Source organism: Phyllostomus discolor, chromosome 5 (genome assembly GCF_004126475.2).
Source record: "Phyllostomus discolor isolate MPI-MPIP mPhyDis1 chromosome 5, mPhyDis1.pri.v3, whole genome shotgun sequence".
Lineage (NCBI taxonomy): Eukaryota > Metazoa > Chordata > Mammalia > Chiroptera > Phyllostomidae > Phyllostomus > Phyllostomus discolor.
This window is the reverse complement of record NC_040907.2, coordinates 15387514-15410148: the sequence shown is the minus strand read 5'-3', so window position 1 is coordinate 15410148 and position 22635 is coordinate 15387514. Positions and strand designations below refer to the sequence as shown.

Below are 22635 nucleotides of genomic sequence, written 5' to 3'. Positions count from 1 at the left end.
AACAAATTTATCAAAATTGATGAATTTTGTGCAGCCATTTTAATATTGAAGATAGAAGAAAATGCACAGCATTTTGGGCATGTTATGCTTTATAATTTCAAGAAAGGTAAAAACGCAACTGAAATGCAAACAAGGATCTGTGCAGTGTGTGAGGAAGGTGCCGGGACTGATCGAATGTGTCAGAAGTGGTGTGTGGTCTCATGCTGCAGGTTCCCCAAAGGATGATGGCCCCTGGTCGGGCCACCAGCTGAAGTCGAAAGCGATCGAGACATTAATCGAGAACGACAAATGTCAGGCCACACAGGAGAGCCGACATCCTCAATATACACAAATCAATGAAGTTACTGGTGAAAATGAAAAACAGGTCTTTTATTTTACGGAAAAAACCATATGGACTTTTTGGCCAACCCAGTATTAACAATTTGACCTCAGACAATTCTGCTTGACTTTTTAAATGAGCCCTTTGTGTCAACCTTAAACTGTGTGTGACAATCCCTGACAAAGCTGCTGTGGTGACTAAACAGATGCATGTGTAAATCACCCACAACACTAGCCTCACACACAGCACAGCTATCAACCCATACACATGCTGGTACCCCCGTACCACCTGACCCCTCCCATCTTTGGAATGGAGGCGCCTGTTCTTCACTGCACGTGTGCCAAACTTATGTGGAGGGCAGGCCCCGCTATAACGGATTCTAGTCTACAATTCTTGAAGTTCACATTTTTAAGCAATTACTTAAAATTCCCCAATCCATCCAATTAGTTTGCACAATGTAGTCAACTGTTTAGATGGACATTTAAATGGACTAATTTTATATAATATGAAAACCTGTCCAATATCAGATTAATGATTCACAAAAGGGAAAGATTTAAACCCCAATATTTTAATACTCCAATATTTAAACTTGACAATGTAATAAAGACAAGAGTCTTATTCTTATGTAGCTTGCCAAAGACATGAAACAATAAAGCGCTTTCCATTCCATCTAATGCTTCACAAATCACAAGGTTCATTCTTTATTATAGAAACAGTGTATGGCTGACCCTTAACAACGCAGGGATAAAAGGCTGCCAACCTGCTGTAAAGTAAAAAATCCACAAGTAACCTTTGATTCCCCCCTGACTTAATTACAACCATCCCTCAATATGCATTTGGGACTGGTTCCCGAACTCTGAGGACACCGAAATCCACGGGTGCTCAAGCCCTCAAACAGTTCCGCAGAACAAAGTGTACAGCCAGCCCTCTGCACCCACGGATTCCAACCTGTTTTCGACCCACACGGTTGGTTAAATTTGAAGATGCAAAACCAGGGGATATGCATGGTCAACTGTGTATTTATTGGAAAAAAATACATGTTAAGTGGATCTGCATAGTTCAAGCGTCAACTGTATTTCCACTATAAAAAAAATAGGAACAGTAAAGTGCAAAGAAGGAAAATTAAAGTCACTCGTTACCCCCTAACACATACCCCACTGCCAAACATTTTGGTATCTTCTCTGTGGTATGTACTTTTTCTTTTACAAAATGCGAAATCGCATTAACATGGACACAAGCCAAGATTGAAAGTTTGACTGATTTGTGTGATCTTAATTAGGTATCCTCAAAAGTGTCAAACACTTAAGAGAAAACAGCAGAAATATTAAGGTGTATTTCCCCTAGATAACAGAACCATGGGCAATTATTTTCTTTCCTTTTTTCTAGATTTTTTATATAATCCAATCTCAACCAGCAGGATCCCGGCGTTTGACGGTATCAGATCACAAACTGGCAGACGGCTAGAGTGTTAGGCAGGGACCGCTGATGCAACCACCGCCACTCAACGCGTGCCTCCTCCTCAAAGTGCGTCTGAACAGCAAAAAGCGATGCTCCCCTGAGCCACCAAAGACAACAGCTTTCCTCTGCTTTCAGGCAACCACACACAATCATAAAGGATGCCCCACACAGGGCAGGCACGTACCCTCGCCGGTGATGGGCTTGGAGTTGGGCTTTTAGCCTTTTTGACCGGTACCGCTGGTGACCAATTGGTGGAGGGTGACTGAGACTGGACAGGAGACGGAGGTGCCGGGGGTTTCTTAGCTGCTGGCTCAGGGGACCCTGAGACAGAGCGGGAGGATGAGACTCTCCTTACAGACTGAGGGCTTGGTGAGGCAGCTCTAGACAAGGAGCGAACAAAACAAAACATTTAGTATACAAGACCGGAGATCTTCGCTAAGAGGAAATAACCACCTACCATTATACAACTAAGTAACAAACTTTAAATATATTGTACAATGCTTATTTTGCTACTTGGTTATACTAACTCAAATTTATACTAGCTAAGTCTCCTGCAGAATAGTCCAAGACTCACAATCCTCTTTCATTCTGTTAACGATTCATTCTGTGTGAAATTAGCAAAGCCAATCCCTTGTATTGTATTTAAGACTGTTTTTATCACTCTTACATAGGCATGCAAGAACTATTCTATGTATCACTTCAGGTCAGTGTTAGAAGCATGCCCTCAATAAAGCTGATACTCCTAAAAAGCAGGTAAAATCCTATGGCATTTAGTCTACACCATCAAGAACTACCCTGTAAACAGAAAGCATCTCTGCATAGTAACTAGAACATGCTTTGGCAGTTGGTATTCACAGCTTATTCCTTTCTGTAGTTTCTTAGTAAAGGGGGAGGGGGAGAAAAAGCTTTAAAACATAAGGAGAGCTATGTAAGCTAGAGTTCTTAACCAAAGGGCATAAAATATTTTTACTTTTTTGTCTTTTTGGGTTCCGGAGTCCTGGAGACTCTCCTAATGGGCCTGGTGCTTGGAGACGGGGACTGCCTTCTTTGGGGTGATGGCGACGGTCCTCTTCGAACAGGGGGAGGACTGGAGGAGGTCTGCGGAGCTCGAGGCCGTGGTGAGGGCGAATGCCGCTTGTTTGGCTGGGGGGACCGGGCCTCCCGGGTAGACCGGCTCGGGGAAGGCCCTTTCCTGTGTTTCGATGACAATGAAGGGGAACGTCTCTTGGTGGCCGGGGGACTCCTTTGTTTGGGAGGCGGAGAATGGGAGACCCGACGCTTTGGTGGTGGAGTTGGTGATGCCCTTCGTTTAGGAGGGGGTGGGGGAGAAGCCGTTCTTCTCTTCGGAGGGGGAGAAGGAGAGTACCTCCTCTGTATCGGAGGAGAGTATCTTCTTGGGGAAGGTGAGCGCCGACGCGGCGGAGGAGAAGGAGTCCTAGGAAAAATACACCATCATTACACTGAGAGGCCCAACAAGGTGAAGCGGCGCACAAAGAAGACCAACCAGCAAATACGGTCACACAGGCACGCCTCAGAGACACAGCGGTCAGCGTCAGGTCACGGTAACAACGCCGACACCTCACTAAACCGAGTCAAAGAAATTTACTGGCTTCTCAGCACACTTAAGTAATTTTTACACTACACTGCTGTCTGTTAAGCGTGCAATAGCATTTTCTTCAGTGTTTGTACATTAATTTAAAAATATTTTATTGCTGAAAAATGCTAACCATCATCTGAGCTGTCTCTTTGCTGGTGGAGGATCTTGACTTGGTGTTGATGAAAACGCAGTATTTGAAAGTGCAACAAAATGAGGTGTATTTGCCTGTACTGTACTAGCACCAGGCAAAGGGAGTGTATTTCTAAGTGGAAATGCTATGCCTTTATCCTCATTTAAGTAAAAATATCACTTAATAAATTCCTGTATGTCATAAATGACTACAAAATAGGACATTCTGGTTAATAGAGAAATTTGCAGTTTCATAATGAATTCCAATTTGTCAAAAGCCACTTAATGTAATCCAAATGAAATCAATATGATGTTTTTTTGAGAAGACAGTATTGCACTGCTTTGAGAAAACTGAAAATTCTTTATCATCATATAATAACTAGATCATTACATTGGTAGGACTCTACTAGGTCAACTTACAAATTTTCCTATGTGGTCCCCTACGTTGGTGTTTGGACTCTCACGAACCAGAGTTCACTGCACAAGCTTTAAAAAGCACCTCTACCCCCTTCAAAGAGACACTTGCATTTTCTTTCTCAAAAGACCACTTTTCACCCTGAGTGGTATGGCTCAGTGGATTGAGTGCCAGCCTTCAAACCAAAATGTCATGGGTTCGATCCCTAGTCAGGGCACAGGCCCAGGTAGCAGGCCACGTCACCAGCTGGGAGCGTGTAAGAGGCAACCGATCAATATAAATAAAATCTCCCCCCCCGCCCTCTATATATATATAAAAAAGGGGACCATTTTTTCAATGGAACTTCACTGCTAGGCAGAATGTGAAATCCCTGTGGAAGCCTAACCTGGCCTTCCTCGTAATGCTGAATTCCTACACAACACTAACCTGCTTCTTGGGAATTCAACCTGAATTACTACTACATTCAGGTCCAATTACCATTTGCTCTTGCAATGTTCAGGCCTTGAGCTCAAAATATTTTACTGCCCAGACAAGGAACAACACGGTAGAATGCAGTTCCATTTTGCCCTTGAGCAATTTTGTTAGCTATGAATCTCTACTTCTTTACCTGAAAAATGGGAACAGTACCACCTACCAAGCAAGACCATCTTGAGGACTGAAGATAAAGCACATAAACACCTAGCACTTTACCTGGCACATGACAGGTACGCATGAGTGGTAGTAGCCGTTTTACTGCTTGGTAATGTCATTACAAATTTTCCCTGAACTTTTATTTTGAAATCATTTTAGATTTAAAGAAAAGTTGCAATAACAGTTAAGATTTGCCACTTATCTTACATAGCCATAGAAAAATTCACAGAACTGGAAAAATTAACCTCCGTACTAACAGTACTAAAGTACCACTACCATCCATTTCCCACTTATGTCCTTTTTTCTGTTCCAAGTTCTAAAAATCAGAATCCTACATTGCATTTAGTTGCCACGTGTCCTAAAAGTTTCTGCTGATTTGTAACTGTTACTCTGTCTTTCATAACTGACATTTTTTAAAGAGTACTGGTCGGTTCCTTTGTAGAATGATCTTCAAATTGGGGTTGTCTGGTATTTCCTAATAATTACCCTGAGGTTCTACATAATTGGTAAGGATACTGCAGAGGTATCTAGAAATTATGTGACATCAATATGTGTTACCAAGGATGTTAACTTGGATTCCTTAGTTAAGACAAGTGTGTGCTGGGAGTTCTTAACTAATACAGGGTGAGGCAAAAGTAGGTTTACAGTTTTGAGTAAGTGAAACACAGAGTTTACTCTTGCATTATTATATTATTTTCTGTTAAAACTGTAAACTACTTTTGTCCGGTCCCAAACTTTTCCCTTTGAAATCACTAAACAGTGTTTTCATCTTTTTAGCCAGTATCTTGACTGGTATGATTCAGACAGCATAAAATTCAACTATCTAAAGTGTACATTTCAACAGTTTAGCATATTCGCAGCTGTGCAACCATTTCCACCGCCACACCCACCCCAGCACCACGAATCCACTGTACAGATTCGTGTGTTCTGATTTTTCACATAAATGGAATCACATAATAGGCAGTGGTTTGTGGATGGCCGAGCAATGCCACTGTAACAGATACTTCAGTCGTAAGATTCGAAGTTGCTCCACGGACTCAACAAGCGTATCTGATCACGCACCTCCGCCGCGGTGGTGGGGTGGGGGACCTCCGCCGCCGAGGAGGTGGGGCAGGAGAAGGAGAGCGTCGCCTTCTGGTGGGTGGTGGGGAGGGACTTCTCCTCCGTCTACCGCTAAACCAAAGAAGAATTATAGTTGATTCTGAGTTAGTAGCATTTACAATTAAGTAATCCAAACAACACCATTTCAATCACTGTTAACCCAAAGTGCAACAACTATTCCTCTATCCCCCAGAACAGTGCTTTACAAACTATGGGTCAATACTATCAGTTAAGACCCTGGGTATGAGCCAGCATTTTTTAAAAAAATAGAAAATCAGAAAATTACTTATAGTAAGGGCATATATTTTTTAATGAAATTTCTGTTCCAGTATATAAATATGGAGCCTGGGTCACAGTATAAAGTAGTCTTAGTCTTAACATTACGAAGCAAGTTTAAAAACATGTGTCAGAGTGTTGCTTTGAAACTGGCACACACACCGCAATCACCTACGGAACTTATCTGAGCTTTGCACTCATCAGGTCTGGGCGATGGTCTAGCCAGTGCTATTTTGAAAAGGCTCGCAAGGTGATTCTCCAATTCCTTATTAGGAACAATGCACTGAAGCCTAGAAAAACTGAATATTCTAACAAAGATATTTTAAATTCTAACAGTTACCAGCAGCTTAAGGCCCCAAAACTGGGTGTCATAGCTCCAAATTCTTGATTTTTTGATGTATTCCCACTGCTCCAGAGTTGCACACTACTGAGTAAAAACACTGTCCCAAAGACAAGGACCACAGCAGTCTGAGCACTAAGCTATCACTGGGACCGACTTGGTTAAAGTGTAGATAAGGTCACAAGCATCTCAATTCCAAGCTCACCAACACACAACCGACACAGAAAGCACACCTGGAATATACGACTGTATCGACTAGACTAACTCACAGACACCTTCCTACAGACACATTAAAATACACACTAAGCCAGTTTGCCACCTTCTGGGTAAATCTGTGTATACAAAGTAGCCAAATAATGTAATTAATCTGAATTTCTTGCCCAGTAGGCTACTACTGGTGCTTCCTGTGAATCTGAAAATATTTTCTCAAGTTTACTGGTCTTGGTTTCCCTTTAAAACTAAGGAGAGCGCTTTTAAACAGAGCAGAAGAAATTTCTGAAATCATCACTAAATTAAATTTTCAACTTATATTTGTTTATGCCTTGAGGGGACTAAGACTTCACTTTGAATAGATTTAAAATATAAACTACAAGAGGCAATAACAGATTAGCTTCAGGTGAATGAAACGGAGACGTCGAACTACTGATCACAAAAAAGGGCACTTAAAGGTTGAAGAGAAACAGGGTGACTGCAGTATCGTTTCAACGGGCAATGAAGATTTCAAATGGAAAAAAACATTTGGGTTTTAACTTAAAAAGAAGAAAAGCAAAGGTTTACATCCATGAACTGTGAGGACGAGGGGACCTGAGCCAGGACTCCCAGTGTGTTATCAGTAGGTACAACAGCATAAGAGGCCATTACTCTTGGGTATGTGATTTCTCTTTAAAAATATACTCCCCATTTGTTTATAAAACTTTAAATAAAATAGAAAGTCATTAAAAATTGAACTTAGATTAGAATCTATTATGATACACTAATGACCTGATAGATATATTGTGCCTGTTTCATTTGTAAAATAACTAAAGGTTCCTTTCAGCAATGACCTTCGGTGTCTCGTTTCCATGTAAGAAAATAACTGAAGAGTAAGAATAAATAAAACCCCCACCAAAGTAGCGTAACTCAAGGAACTGCCAGAAAAAGCTGACAATCACTTTTCAGCGAACTGGAGTCCTCACAGCACATGGTTCTATGATCTGAAAGCTACAGTTTCTTAAATGATCTGGTAAGGCACACATTTCAGGGATTAAAAATAAATAAAAAAAGGAAAAAAAGCAGCTAAGCATTTTCTAGCTACTCTGAACACTAATGCCAAACTAAGCCTTCAAATGTGTGAAGGCTTCAAATTGTTGAGTAGAAAAGTGTTCCCCTAAGTTTCAGTTTCAGTAAGCCTCAATCGGACGCAGCCCTTGGCCCCTCACGTCTTCAGGGACAGAGCAGTCCTGTAACGGGGGGCCAGGCTGTGATCTCTGCCATGACCTCCTCAGAGCAATCCGCTTCACCAGCCACACTGGTAACAGACAGGCTACAGATGTGACAAGCACCTAAGACAGGATCAGCTACACTACGTATAATCAACATACTTCCTTTAGGTTAAGGAGTGCTCCATTGGCAAAGACAAGCGTTTAAGAGGATGGAAAATACATTTTTCAATGTTTAAACTTTACACAAAAAATTCTAGAAACCAGGCTGTATTTCCCCTCTTAAAATACAATACTGAAGCATAATCCCAAACAATTCTCTCTCCATCTCTAAATCCCAGACGCCTGATGGCAATTTCCAAAACCACTCAACTTGAGGCTACTAGTACAATTTAGTACCTTTTTTAAATGAGAAACAAAACAAAAATATCCCGGGACAAGGCAATAACCTAAACGTTGATTTCACTGTAGTGAGAGATCTTTTTCTAGTAAAGAAAACAGTTCCATAATTTGGGGGGTGGGAGAAAGGGAAGAAGTCTCACCACTAAACTGATTTTGTAATTTTTCATCTGCTGTACTAGCAATTTGACAGAAGCAAGAGGTAATTATAGCTGGAAACTAACACCTAATTTATCTTTTCTAGATTTTCATTTTTTATTGACAAGTAATAGTTACTTCCACGATACAAATGCACTGCTTAGCCCCACCATGAGCACTGCTGACTGGTTCCAAAGAAGCTGTCCAAGAAAACACTTTTACTAATGAGACTACCTAAAATAAAACAGCTTCAAAAATAGAACCAAAAATAAGAACAGGATAGTTTTAGGAAGACCAAATACTTAGAAATTTAGTGGCAGCTAAACCCTCAAAACAAAAGACCAGTGAGGACGGTGTAACGTACGTCATTTAAGATCCGGGACCCTGAAAGGTTCACTTCTCGACTCCAGGGCCTGTTTTTTTTTCTTTTTTTAAACTCAGGAGACAGGCTTCACTTAAAGCTGTCTAGGTGTGATCTGACTCTAAAATGTTATTGGTTTTGGGTCTCACAGACACCAATAATCAAAAAGGTTTAATGAAGATGTACAAACCTAACTGCCTACCATAGGAAACGCTGAACAGGGGCCGAGGCCTGACACTCCTTTTCCACTTTCTGAGTCTCTGCACATTTCTTCTTGCCATCCCTGATATCACCACCAAGTCCTTCCCCACTAAACCTGGGTGCTGTTACTACAGATTTTGTAACTGTACAAAAATCTAACTTCAAATAGCATTCTAAAATGAACAGTGTACAATTCTATCATTGATCTGATGTGTAAAGACACATAATTAAACTAAAACAACTGAGGACTTTCTCCACCCACTGCGCACCTAGGAACTGGACAGGGTCACCTAAACAGGGAGTCAAGTCACAACTTTGACGTGTAGCCCTGAGTTACAAAGTAGTGTCTAACCAACCTTTTAGTCATTGGCGATTGCCATCGCTTTCCCATCTGCATCCTGAGAGCAGTGGAGAAAAACAAACGTCAAGAATTCCATTCACCAATTTACTTCAATGGTGTTAAGTATCATTAATGGAAATATATATTTTAAACATTCAAAACTGTTCAGGAATTAATGCTACAATTTAACTGGTATTCTTTCAATCATGCCCACATATCACATGGTGGTACGAAACTCCCCAAGTTCTCATTAGCCAATAACCACCAAACAAAGCAACCCCCCACCCCCCAAAATGTGAGCATGTCCATCCATCCTTGAAATCAAGGAGTTGGACAAATTCTAAAATAAGCCCACAGCCCGTCTCGTAGTCAGGACATTTTATCACTACAAACAGCAGGGAGGACTACCACGAAAAGCCATTACCGAGGGGAAGCCTCTTTCTGGCGCTTCCGGGGGGATGGAGAGGCACTGCGGGAAGGCGAATGTCTCCGCCGCCGGCCCACCTCACCGTTCTTCACGTGGGACCTCTTGGGTCGCTCATCTTCTGAGGAAGAGGAGGAGCCAGAATCTACAATTACATACAAACAAACTATTACAGTAGGCCTGCGCTCAAGAGTGTCTGCGCTTTCTGAATCTAAGTGGGCGGAGCGTCCAAATGAGCAAGTCCACAAATATCTATACAACCATCACCTCTAACAGAGGCAATACCACTGTCTGCTCAGGGACTTGAAAACCGATTACAAACAAATAAACACAATCATTATTATTACACAAATAGGTTATAGAAATCATTTCCACAGCACTATTCATGGAGACCCAATGACTTCTAAGAATCTAGTCATTTTCCTAAAAACTAAGTAAAGCTTAAAAAGCACTCAATTACTTGACTGTTACTACTGTAAGCACTTTAAAGGCTATGGAAAGTCTTATCAGGGTTTGGATAACTTACTTCCATGTCCCTAGCATTTACCAAGCAAATACATATGCGACATTTCCTATAGGCCTGGTAGCAAACATCTAAGACTGCAAAGAGAAAAACTCTTGTTGGCGCATGGCTTCCTTAACTTAAAATAACTAACAACTGTTCTCCAAATACTAAAAAATAAATTTAAAACAAATTTCCAAGTACCCAAAACACCCAAAATCTATGAGCATTTTCTAACCTTTCCATCATTAACTTCACCTTAAAAAGTATTGCAAAAGGCATGTAACTTTTAACTAACTCAATGCCACCGTGGGATGCTTTGGTTTCCATTTTATAAATGGAAGGGAAAAAAAAAAAAAAAAAAGGTAGTGTCCAGACTCAGCCACAAATGCTAACTGAGCTAATAAAGTCAGAACATCTGATTTAAAAGTCAAGTTTCTGTGCACATACTCTAATTCAAAATTTTTATTTTCAATTATTATTTTACAGATATTTTCACATAGTATACAAAAAGAACTAGAAACAACCTAAATGTACAAATAGGCAACTGGCTCACTAAATTACAAACTATTGTTACAATAAAGACGTATGTGCCCTGGCTGGTATGGCTCAGTGGACTGGGTGCCGGCCTGAGAACCAACGGGTCTCTGGTTCAGTTCCCAGTCAGGGCACATGCCTGAGTCGCAGGTCAGATCCCCAGTAGGGGGTGTGTGACAGGCAACCACACATTAATGTTTCTCTCCCTCTCTTTCTCCTTCTTTCCCCCTCTCTCTAAAAGTAAATAAGTAATTTTTTTAAAAGTATAGTAGGAAAAAAACAAACAAAAAAAACAACAAAAACACCTGCTATAAAAAAATATGGATCTTTAAGAACAGTGAAAGGTGTCTAGATATATTACATTAAAAAGGCAGGCAACATAGCCCTGGCTGGTGTAGCTCAGTGGATGGAGCGTGGGCTGGGAACCAAAGTGTCCCAGGTTCAATTCCCAGCCAGGGTACATGCCTGGGTTGCAGGCCATAACCCCCAGCAACCGCACATTGATGTTTCTCTCTCTCTATCTCCCTTCCCTCTCTAAAAATAAGTAAATAAAATCTTTAAAAAAAAAAGGCAGGCAACATAACCTACAATTTGAGCTTGTGTGGGCTTGTTTTTTTCTTTTTTTTTTTTATTAGATTTTATTTATTTATTTTTAGAGATAGAGGAAGGGAAGAAGAGGGAAAGAAACATCAATGTGTGGTTGCCTTTTGTGCACCCCTGACTGCGGACCTGGCCAGCAACCCAGGCATGTGCCCTGACTGGGAATCAAACCAGAGACCTTTTGGTTTGCAGCCGATACTGAGCCACACTAGTCAGGGCATGTTTTTTTCTTTTTAAATCGAAGATGCTTACATGTATACAGAAAATGTCTGAATTGTCCTGGCCAGGTTGCTCAGTTCATTAGAGTTGTCCTCCAAGGTTATGAGTTTGATTCCCGGTCAAGGCACATACAAGAATCAGCCAATGAATGTATAACTAAGTAAAGCAACATATCAATGTTTCTCTCTCTCTCCCCCCATTAAAAAATTTTTCTGAATAAAGCTTTGGGAAACAGGACTGGAGACTGGGAAAAGAATGATACTTCTCTAATTCCATACACCCTCCCCTTTTTATTGCTGCACTCTGCAGATCGATACTTTATTTCTATGTAGGCACATATTTCTCCTAAGTTACTCACTATACTGACAGATAGGCACATCTTAAGTACTTTTTATTAGAAAATGCAGGTAGAGAAAACGTAATCGGTGCCCGTACCGGATGAAGACTGCTGGTTCTGTCGTCTGTACTGGCGTCTCTGCTGCACAGAGTCTGCCGCAGCCGTTTTGCCGCCTTTATCTTCTTCTGAAAGATGGGTGCATTTAGAACGTGCTTCTTTAGTTACGCTTACAGAAAATGTAACAGATTTGAATTGGGAAATGGTCTCTTAAACTTCTATCTGGTTGGGTTGAATACAACCACCACATGTGTATGTGTGTATTTTTTTACAAAGAAGGAGAAGCTTAAAATACCATCTTAAACCACCACCACCAAATATAATAAAAATAAATTTACTTATTTAGGCATTTGCTATAACAGGTCAGGCTAAGTGCCAAGCACTTTATAAACATTATTTCAGTTAGTTAACAAAAACCTAAAGGACAATAACTATTATCCACATTTCAGATATGACAAAAATGAGGCTAAGCTAAATTAAGTAATTAAACAAAAAGCAGTTAGGTAGTTGGAGCCTGGGGTTCACACGAGGCTGGTCTGGCTTCAGAGTCCTGGCTCTCAACCACTAAGCCATGGCCCGTAATTAATCTTTAACCAGAGGGTCTGACCAAATATGCAGCAGGTCTCGTTTAGCTTGAAACAAACACACAGAACTTACCTGATTCAGACAACTCTACTTTTCTAGGCTTGGGTGCTGGTGAAGGGGACTCTCTTTTCTCAGTTCCTTTATGTTTTGTCACTGGAGAGTATGGCAAACAAACAAACAAAAAAAACCCACTTACAAGAAGAAAACAAAACAAAGCTTCACAAGACATCTTAACAATATAAAAATAGGTACAACTATTTTCATGAAGAAATTACAGAGAATTACAAAATTCTGTAAGACCTTTTTGTCATCATCTGAATTGTACCTAAAGCACAAGCAAGAATGTTTGAATGCTGAATGAAAAGTCTCAAAAAGTTCTCCAATGATTTAGAATCCAGAGAGTCACCCGAAAGAAACAAGAGAAACCGGGAGCTGTCTCTGAGTACCGCGAGCCTGAGGCTGCCGTGTAGGGTACTCGGCTCAGCAGGCCTCTGCGCGCTCCCCGCAACTCAACACCATCTACGGAGGCCTCGTCAGCACAAAAGCTTTCAGAAATACTCACTATGGGGAGATGAAGAAAACATGATAAATGATTAAGAAATTAGATCTGCTGAAATTTTCAGAGAAAGATATATGGTCTGAAGAGGAGGAATGAACTAGCAAACCAAAAGGCTGAACACTCATTACGTAGAGCATAACCTTCACAATAGCAGAAGGTATTTAAACTACCTATTCAAAAAGCAGACCTTCACAATGGTTAAGAATAATTAAATACTAAGGCTGGAAGAGTCTTTCCAAAGCTTAAAGGAAAAAAAAAAGAAGGAAAAAAGCAGCAGCAGCAGCTCTGAAACATACCTGAGGCAGTAGGAGAGTTGGAGTAAGTTATAAATTATATCTAACTTCTCTTTTCACAATTGAATGGAAAATTATGACAACTACATTTTGTATGCTATGTTAAGTACTGTTGCTAATAACACTCGCCCTGTCCCTTCATTTTATAAGAGGAGAGACCTGAGGTTTAAATAGAAGTGACTTCAAAGTCACACATAACTTAAGTGAAATAGGATCTGACCCCAACACTATTTCTAGGGTATAGGCTTTAATTCCCAACAATTACTAGTTGTGTCTATTAATTGCTTCAACTGAAATAAAGTATAGTCATGGCTGCTGTGGCTCAATGGATCGAACACAGGCCTGCAAACCGAAAGGTCACCAGTTCAATTCCCAGTGAGGGCACAGGCCTGGATTGCAGGCCAGGTCCTCCAGTTGGGTGCATGTGAGAAGCAACTAATCCATGTATCTCTTGCACATGGATGTTTCTCTCTCCTCCTCCCTCCCCTCAAAAAAAAAAAAGAAAGACAATCCTGATTCCCCTCAGGATCTTTACAATTGTAAAGCTATTACCGGAGATGTCTGACCTAGAACATACACACATTTCATTTAATAGACACTTATATTCAAAATTCTATATAGGCTTATTCAAGGGGCATTAAGTTAAAAGAATTAGTAATGTAAAACAGCAATCTCATCTTTGCTAAAGGAGTCAAACTGGAGAATTCACCAGTGTAAATAGCCAGCATTTTAGCCCTGGCCAGGTAGCTCAGTTGGTTCGAGTCTAGTCCTAATACTCCAAGGATGCAGGTTTGATCCCCAGTCAGGGCAAATACAAGACTCAATCAATGAATACATAAATAAGTAGAACAACAAATCGATATTTTTCCCCTTACCTCTACTTCCTATCTCTCTCTAAAATCAATAAATAAAAATATAAATAAATAAAAAATAAAGCGATCGACACTTTATTAATGATACTACCTAGTAAGCCTTTTGGACAAACTGACAGACTGGGTAAAGAATGGTTAACACCTAGTTATCATGAACTATGGGAGCACTATAAATGCATTTAAAGCTTATATTTTAATAAAGTCTTTTTTAATAAAATAGAAAGGCTTTAATTTTTTAAGGACTTGAGCTGCTACCCCTCCCTGTCAGTATTCCTCACTTTCAAGTGGCAGTTAATCTCCAATTCTTTTAAAAAAATAAAATAAAAATAAAAAATAAATATATATAGTCATTCAATTATCTATAAACCCACATGTCCAAGTTACTGCCTTGGAAAGCTGGGTTCCAAAATGTGTTTGGATGTCAGAATGCATTTTCCCTTAAGAAACATTAAAAATGAGTTTTTACATTTGCAAGATGGCTGGCAAATGCCTACTTAGTAAATAATACAATCAAACTATAATATTACAGTTATGCCATTAGACAAGTTTCCATTACATATCCCTTCTCTAGTTCAATGACTGGTTGAATCATAGCATTATTAACATAATATTTCACTGAGGTTTATTTGCCTAGGTAAGACTTTACCCATCCAAATATTTTAATTTTTTTGTATTCAAGGGGCAAAATCGTTGTAGCATGAAGTCAGAAATCTTCAAAATCAACAGGAAAACCAGTATTTTACATTTATTTTCAACAGTCCTATGAATTATTAATCTTCCAGACTTGCCCAAAAGATCACTTATAAAGTCATTGTGACCGGAATTAGTAAAATCATTGAGGAACCACAAGTACAATTTATATGGCTAAACTGATCTAAACTGAAAACTACCACCACTACAGGTATCGATGCTCTGTAAACATACTTCATTAACTACCCTGCTGACTTCAAAGCATTACTTTGTGTACTAAGATAATACCAACCTAACTATGACATGCCATTGATTACAAAATGCTTCCTAAGGAACCTTTTCAAGTGAAAATACGTATTACACAAATAATTTACCTCTTAAATCCCCCCAAATACTCTTCTTGCCTGTTTTCCCACTCCATTTGCCCACTATCAACAGCAGAATCTTTATTTAAAGCCCTGATTGGTGACTACTACATGAATTACAACAGTAAAGTCTATTGAATTTCAATACCATTGCTCTTATTAGGCATGAAGACTACAAAAAAAAAAAAGGAATTTCTGAACTCAGATTACCAAGTACAGAAGCTAAAGAGTTTCACCCTGCTCTCTATTTCCCTCCTCCAGAAATCAGAACAGGCATTTTGAAACAGGAAAGTTGGCCCAAGTATCCATTTTTCAATGGGAATGAGAACCCAAATTCTAGTCCTGGCTGGTTGACCTCGGCCCTAACCCTTAACCTGAGAACCTGTTTGTTGATGACAATCTCCAAAGTTGTTTCTAGCTCTGAAATTTCATCACAGATGGCTAGGTTCATTTCACTATAAAGTTATTCCAAGTTGTTAAAACCAATATTTAGCTTCCGTGGTCACAGGGCAGCCTCTGGCTAACTGATCACACTGCATCTCTGGCTGAGTTTTGTTCTCGCATGGAGAGATCGACCCCCCGAATCCATGGGAACAGCACTCACGAGTCCTGTGTCCCCCACCCACGGTGGCTTATCTCCACTGTGACTTGTCCCTGAAAAGCAGCCACCTGTTTCCTCCAACAATACATCAAAACACAAGCAGTTTGTACCTACGCAGAGTCTTCAAAAGGTAATTACTAATTCTTAACAATTAACCTATTTTAACAGTGATTCAGTCCTTCTGTCCAGGTAAATTTATTACCCTTTGGCTATACAATGTAAACAGGAAAACCGTTAAGTGGATATGTTTTTGCAAAGTGGCAAGTGACAGCATTTACAATATTTTCTCACTAGAGAGTTTCCTGGCTGCAGATAAAGGAAAATATATTCAGGAGTCCCAACACTTCATAGGAAAGAAAAACTAGGTCAGGTCAGGTCAGGACAATGGCATCAGACTTGGACATGGTGACCAGGGACTATGGACAGACTGGGGTTTTCCCAATCTTGAACAGAAAGTAACATGGGACACGAGGGTATGGAAAGTGATCCTGACCCCATCCATACTTAAATTCAACCTGAACCTGGAAGACCTAAAGGCTTCTTCATTCTTATCCAGCTCCCCGTCTAGGCCTACAGAGCTAATTCGAGAAAAATGGCCATGACCATGTAATATTTAATCATGTATCATCAAATTAGCCTGTTAAAATTCAGAAAACAATCTATACATACTCCGAACAGATTCTCATGATCCCCCTTTCAGTCTGACAGCTTATCTTCTATACCTGACTGTGACAGAGTTCAAAAGGGGTAAGCAAAATTTGCCCTTCTGGATATCAACACAGCGCCAGGCTGGTGGGGAAAGGGAGATGAAGCAGTAGAATGCTTATTAGACATCCCAAACATGTTAAATTCATTAAAATATAGTCAAAATTTCGCCCGTCCCCATTCTGTTTTGTGTCTAACCTGAAAATTTCAATGTGATCAGAGCAACTGTGTGTTGCTCCTTAAAATTCAATTATTGTAGCAGCTTTTGAGATATGCCCCCTCCCTCACTACTCACCTGTTAGGCTGTCTTTCCCATTCTCTCCCAGAGTACCAAAGGCCCAATTCTGCTCCAACAGATCCTATACCATGTATCTGATACTAAAGGAAGAAACCCCAACAAGCCTTCACACCGACTAATACAGCTAGCATCTCCTTGCCTGGCAGGATCACAGATCACAGATTCCTCCACATCAATCCACAGGGAAAGGAACGACGACACTCAAGAACCCTGCCTAGAGCCTAAATTTAAAAGCAAATCGGCTACCACATCCCTCAGAGAGTACAGTAAAGCCAAGAAAAGATTTAAAAAGTATATGAAGTGCTCAAATAAGATCAAACAAAAAAATTTGGGGGGGTAGGAAGGGGAGTCCAGGGGTCTCACAGTAATGTAGCGACCCCTACCACGGTAACACGACTTTGGTAAGTTACCCCAAATCAAACACCCGGACTGATAAACACATTTCTCTACCTACTCAACACCAGAAGGCACCGCTAAAAACAACACACACATAAAGTCTATTTGAACAAATCCCAAGGACATACAGCAGGGAAGAAAAGGGATCCTCTAAGCAATTTACAAAATACATCAGATAAGAATGTTCCTCAGCTGCTTCATACTTTGAAGGGAAAAGGGGGTGGCCAACTACTGGCCGAGCACTTTGTAGACACGTGAAGAAAGAACGTAATTGTTGATATTTGTTTGATTTTTACCTTTACCTGAAGTTCTCCCTGGAGAGACAGAAACACGACTTTTTCTCGTACGGTTTGACTGCTGGGGTGTTGGGGAATGACGAGTTTTCGGCGGCGGAGTTGCTGGAGGTGACGGTCTGTGCCTTCGCCTTGGAGGACTCGCGGAAGGAGACAACCTACGCGTTTTCCGAGGGGGGCTGGACGTCCTCTTGGGAGGCTTCTTTGGCGGCGACCGGGAACGAGATGAAGAGGATGACGAACTACTCCCAGACAAGGACGCTGATGAACGTCGTCTTCTGTGGAATAAATGTTCACACTCAGCAACTGCGCATTTACAGCGAATGACCATCCAGGCATGTACAGTTTATGCAAAAATACAGCTATTTGTATCCAACTTTTGAGTTTATGTAGCTAAGCAGAAAAAAAGAGTTTTTAAAAAATGGGAAACAAACCATAACCTAACATAGGAAACAGCTAGTTCGAGACTATAAAGAAGTAAGTTATTCTGAAAAATCGTGTTTGAGTTACCTTCCAGTTATAAAATATGCTGGGTGCTAATGTAACTAACCAGGCTCTGTCTTCCTTAGGAAAGATATCAGTGTTTTGGGGTTTGCATACAAAATTTGGGCAGCAAAGTATTTTCTATTTAATAACACAATGTCAAGCAACCTTTACGTTGCATTTTTGAAGAGATGTGCAAGATTAGGAATTCATTTAGCTACATAAACTTAGAAGCAGGGGCCTCTCGAATTCTGCGGCAAAATGTGTGGTAAGTTCTGTTGCAATTATGTGTACCTGCAGAATTCACCTTTGGCAGAAGAGTTCCTGAGAACCTGAAAAAAAGAAACCCTACCTTAAGTGTGAGATAAAAACTGCCTGAAAGGGAATCTTACACAATCTGCAAAATATTTTGATTGCTACGTGGCTCAGTAAGCACAATTAAAGCATGCTGCTTGCAAAACTCCAATATTAAGAAATAGCTGTTTCCACTAATCTTGTACTAGAAACCGCTAGTATTACTTTACTCCTACAGAGAAATAATCAATTTTAGAAGTGACACCTAAACTGACTGACCTAATTTATATCAGTCTCATTTATCAGCAGTTAACATCAATTCTGTAATTTTTAAGTTATAAAATGGTTCAATATACCTTGACAACTCTTCCCCATAGAAAAAAATATCTTTAAAAAGAAACAATGAGAATTCTGAAAAACCACAGACTACAGAAAACAAACAAAAATTATGGAGCTTATTCTTCCAAGTTGATTTGGTTACCTGAAAAATAACCTTAAAAGGCTCAAAATCAAAAAATTCTGGTACAAGTATAATCTGAAGCATAGCAAAAACAAATAAAATGCATCATTAAGTAGGCACAGATTTTTGCTGTGCTCCAGGCCAGTATTTTCAACAGATACAGCAACATTCTTTTTCGTTAAGTGATAGATTAAAACATTTTGCTTTATGCTGATTTTAATATGATTTTTAAAAAAAGAACAGTTATTAAGAGGGTTATTTTAACGTTTAACCTCTTAAAAAACAACCAGACACAAAACTGCTAATAATCTATGGGATGGGATTATGGGCAATTTTTAAAATACTGGTTTGAGAGAGAGAGAGAGAAAAGGAGAGAGGGAGAGAGGGAGAGAAAGGGAGAGAGAAACACATCGATTTCTTGTTCCACTTATTTGTGCATTTGTTGGTTGACTCCTGTATGTGCCCTGACCAGGGATCGAACCCACAACCCTGAAGCACCAGGACAATGCTCTAACCAACTGAGTCACCTGGCCAGGGCTGGGTAATTTTCAACTTTGTTATTTCTATTTGAATTGTTTATAGTAAGCACTCATTTCTATGATGACAAAAAACCTTTAAATATGAAAGTATAATTCATGTAAGTGGATTACTTTAATACTGGTAAAAGGCAGCTTACTGGCTCTGTAGTCATCTACTTTTCAGAAGCCGTGGTAACTAAAAAGAGGGAAGGTGACTAACTTCCTTACTTGACAGGATTTCTTGGTGGAATCTCAAAGGACAAAATTAACAAGAGGTATCAATAAGATGGTGAATTTCTTCTTTTTATTTTCCAACATTCCACTCCCATTATTTTTCTTTGCAAATAACAGCCTTTACACTCAGGCGAGACAGGCTCTCGGGAAAGCATCCTCTGCTACTCATGAGTTTTCTTCCAGGGGACGCTAACACAAACACACGTGCGCCTAAAACAACGTGTGGTGCATTCTTACACTTCCAAATTAAAAGAAGAAAAGGAAACTCACCGTCTCACTGGAGATCTGCTCCTTCTGTGCCTTGGTGGAGGAGGCATTCGTCTTGGCGGAGTTCTTCTTCGAGGAGATGGCCGCCTTCTTGGGCTTGGCCGCCTTCTAGGTGAGTATGATCTGCCATAACAAACAAAATTAGAGCCTGAATAAATCAGGAACATGGAATGAATTGCTTGACACAGTTTTCTCAACAGCTATATTAAAAAAGAAAAATGGATTTCAAGGGATACAATTCCATTTCTGTAGAGATTTTATGGTATACAGAAAGTGTCCTCAAATTCTCTCTGTAAATCCAAAGAATAACATTTTACTAAATGTTTTCTACTGCTTTGAAACTAGTTATCTTCCTGGCTGGTGTGGCTCAGTGGACTGAGTGCTGGCCTGCAAACCAAAGGGTCACGGGTTTGGTTCCCAGTCAGGGCACACGCCTGGGTTGCAGGCCAGGTCCCCAGTAGGGGGCGTGTGAGAGGCAACCACATACTGATGCTTCTCTTCCTCTCTCCTTCCTTTCCCCCTTCTCTAAAAATAAATAAATAAAATCTTTTTAAAAAAGGAAGGAAGGAAGAAACAAGTTACCTACTTCTGTCTGGGAGAGTAGCAGGTAAGGCCTGAGCTCTATGCAGATCTTAAAGCCACAACTCACCGTGATCTGGTTCTATGGCGCCGTCTAGGCCGAGTATGAGAAGGAGAGCGAGACCGTGTCCGGGATCTTGATTTGGAACGTGACCGAGACCTTGGTCGGATCTTCTCCTTTTCCTTTTCTTTTTTGGAATTTTTCTCCGGAGAAGGATCTTTAGGCTCTGGTATGGGTTCAGGCTTGGGAACTTTCAGAATGTCGCTGGTGGGGGGAAGAAAAAAAAAAAAAGCTTATTTCCCCCCTCTTGTGCTCAGACTCCTAAGTCATAATTCAATGAATAAAGTTATTTCTCTTTATAAAAAGTTTTCAAAATCTATGAAGACTTCTCCTGAGCTCTAAAAGATCAGTGAAATCCAGTGACAGCAACTAACAGTTCTCACTGCACACATTTTTCTTCAAGTGCACAGTTGTTCACAATATTGGGGAGAACGCAAGTTATAACACGTAAAACACCTGAAAGACTACAAACAGAAAGCGACGGTTTCCTTTGGGGCATCTCTTATAACCTACACAATTTGAACTTAGTGGCCTAAAACTGTGGTATTTATAAATGAATTTTTCTGTACTCGCCTAGTAGAAGTGGCCTCTTGTACTGAAGGCTCTTTTATTTTCGCTGATGATTCTGGGAGCTCTGGAGTTTTTTCCTTCTTTTCGGGAGCAGGGGAAGGACTCCGGCTCTTGGTTCTGTGACGGGGAGATCGAGAATGACTGCGCTTTCTCTCCCTCCTGACAGGGGAAGACCGTCTTCTAGGGGAAGGAGATCTGGATTTGCGTCTAGGATGAAAGCAGTTTTTTTCAGGTTTTTGAATAATGCGGATTGGGCGGGGGGAGGGTAAAGGCAGAAGTGGGGATTAATCTTTTTAATTACACCATTAAGTTTCCTATGGAAATATTTTACCACAGTTACCTAATAGGGAAAGGGCCAAGAGAAAACCAGAAAGGGAAGCAAACCAATGGAAACATTCTATAATGGAGGAAGCATTGACCTGAAACTAGATTTTCATTCTTAATCAGTTCCCAAGATGAGGAGACCAAAGACCAATTTTTCAGAGGGAGGTGATGCTTAAAAGTATTGCTGACTTTTGAACAATGTAGGGGGTTAGAGGCGCCAACACTCCATGCAGTTGAAAATCCTCGTTTAACTTTTAACTCTCTAAAATCTGATAGCCTACTGTTGACCAGAGCCTTACCAATAGCACAATTAACAAAATATTTTAAATGTTTTATGTATTGTCTAGTCTAAAATCACAAGGGAACTTAAAAAAAATCAGCAGGGAGAGAAAATATATTTACAGCATTTATTAAAAAAAAAACCGACACAAGTGGACCCGCACAGCTCCAACCCAAGTTGTACAAGGGTCAGCCGTGAAGAGACATTCCCCAGTCAACTCAACCCTGACAAAACTGAGCTGAGATGCACAGGTTCCGCTAGAGCTCATCAGGAAGAGCCTAGGTATTCCAGAAAAACGACCAGTGCAATAAAGCAGTATGTTCTCCAGAGAAGAGAAACAGATCAATCTCGCATAAGATTGATATTTTTTGAAAAGGAAGCCCCCTTTCCTTTTCAATGATTCCCCAACCTGAAGTAAAGCAGTAGACCTGGTTCACCAGTAAGTAGTTACCACCACGATTTGTGCTTAACTCTAGAAATACAGGGCCCAGCACAAGTAACGCCTTTATTTCAAAATCATAAGCATGTAACTCTGTAACAACAATATCACACTCAAGCACATTATACGACATTTTAGGTGACATGCTCAAATTAAAACGATAAATTATTAGACCCATACTATTACCCTACCAACCACACTCTGCTAGACCCTGTAGTAATGCTTCCTTGATAAGTAGGTTTTAATATCAAATATATAAATGAAAAGGACAAAGAAATTACCTCCTTCCTTTACTAAGGCCAGCGGATTGCTGAAACAACAGAACCCTAAAAATGAGAAGCCTAATAGAATTCTCACCTTTGACCACAAATACAGAAGCTGAGTCCTGGCTTTAAAAATGGAAACCTAACCATAGTCTCAATGGAAGGAAGAAGAAAACAAATAAATGATCTGTTTTGGGTTCAGTACAACCATCTAAGGAAAGCAGAATAAGGAATTAGAAAAGTATAATATGAACAGTTAATGGACACAGACTTCTAATAAAAAAGGAAACGTAGGGAAGAGTTGGATAAATATTAAAAATGACTAATTAAATACTACTACATGTAATCTAAAGCAACATGGGTAACAAATCTAGATTTTTTTAGAGAAAGATTTTATTTATTTATTTT

General features: G+C 40.1%; 1 protein-coding gene across 15 annotated transcripts in view; it reads right to left on the bottom strand.

Annotated features, from left to right (window-relative positions):
* Positions 1–22635, bottom strand: part of SRRM1 (serine and arginine repetitive matrix 1) — a 31969-nt gene that overhangs the window by 2169 nt on the left and 7165 nt on the right. For 2 of the 15 annotated variants that reach the window (XM_028511210.2, XM_028511222.2), the window contains exons 6-16: positions 20925–21128; positions 20361–20555; positions 19715–19834; positions 17459–17733; positions 12456–12536; positions 11840–11923; positions 9547–9691; positions 9139–9180; positions 5611–5721; positions 2748–3212; positions 1962–2157 (exon numbers count right to left, since the gene is read on the bottom strand). In XM_028511210.2, the coding sequence (XP_028367011.1) occupies positions 1962–2157; positions 2748–3212; positions 5611–5721; positions 9139–9180; positions 9547–9691; positions 11840–11923; positions 12456–12536; positions 17459–17733; positions 19715–19834; positions 20361–20555; positions 20925–21128 (1918 nt within the window). Of the gene's footprint in view, positions 1–1961; positions 2158–2747; positions 3213–5610; positions 5722–9138; positions 9181–9546; positions 9692–11839; positions 11927–12455; positions 12537–17458; positions 17734–19714; positions 19835–20360; positions 20556–20924; positions 21129–22635 lie in introns of all 15 variants that reach the window. The other 13 variants (XM_028511209.2, XM_036025533.1, XM_028511220.2 and 10 more) reach the window with 12 other exon arrangements.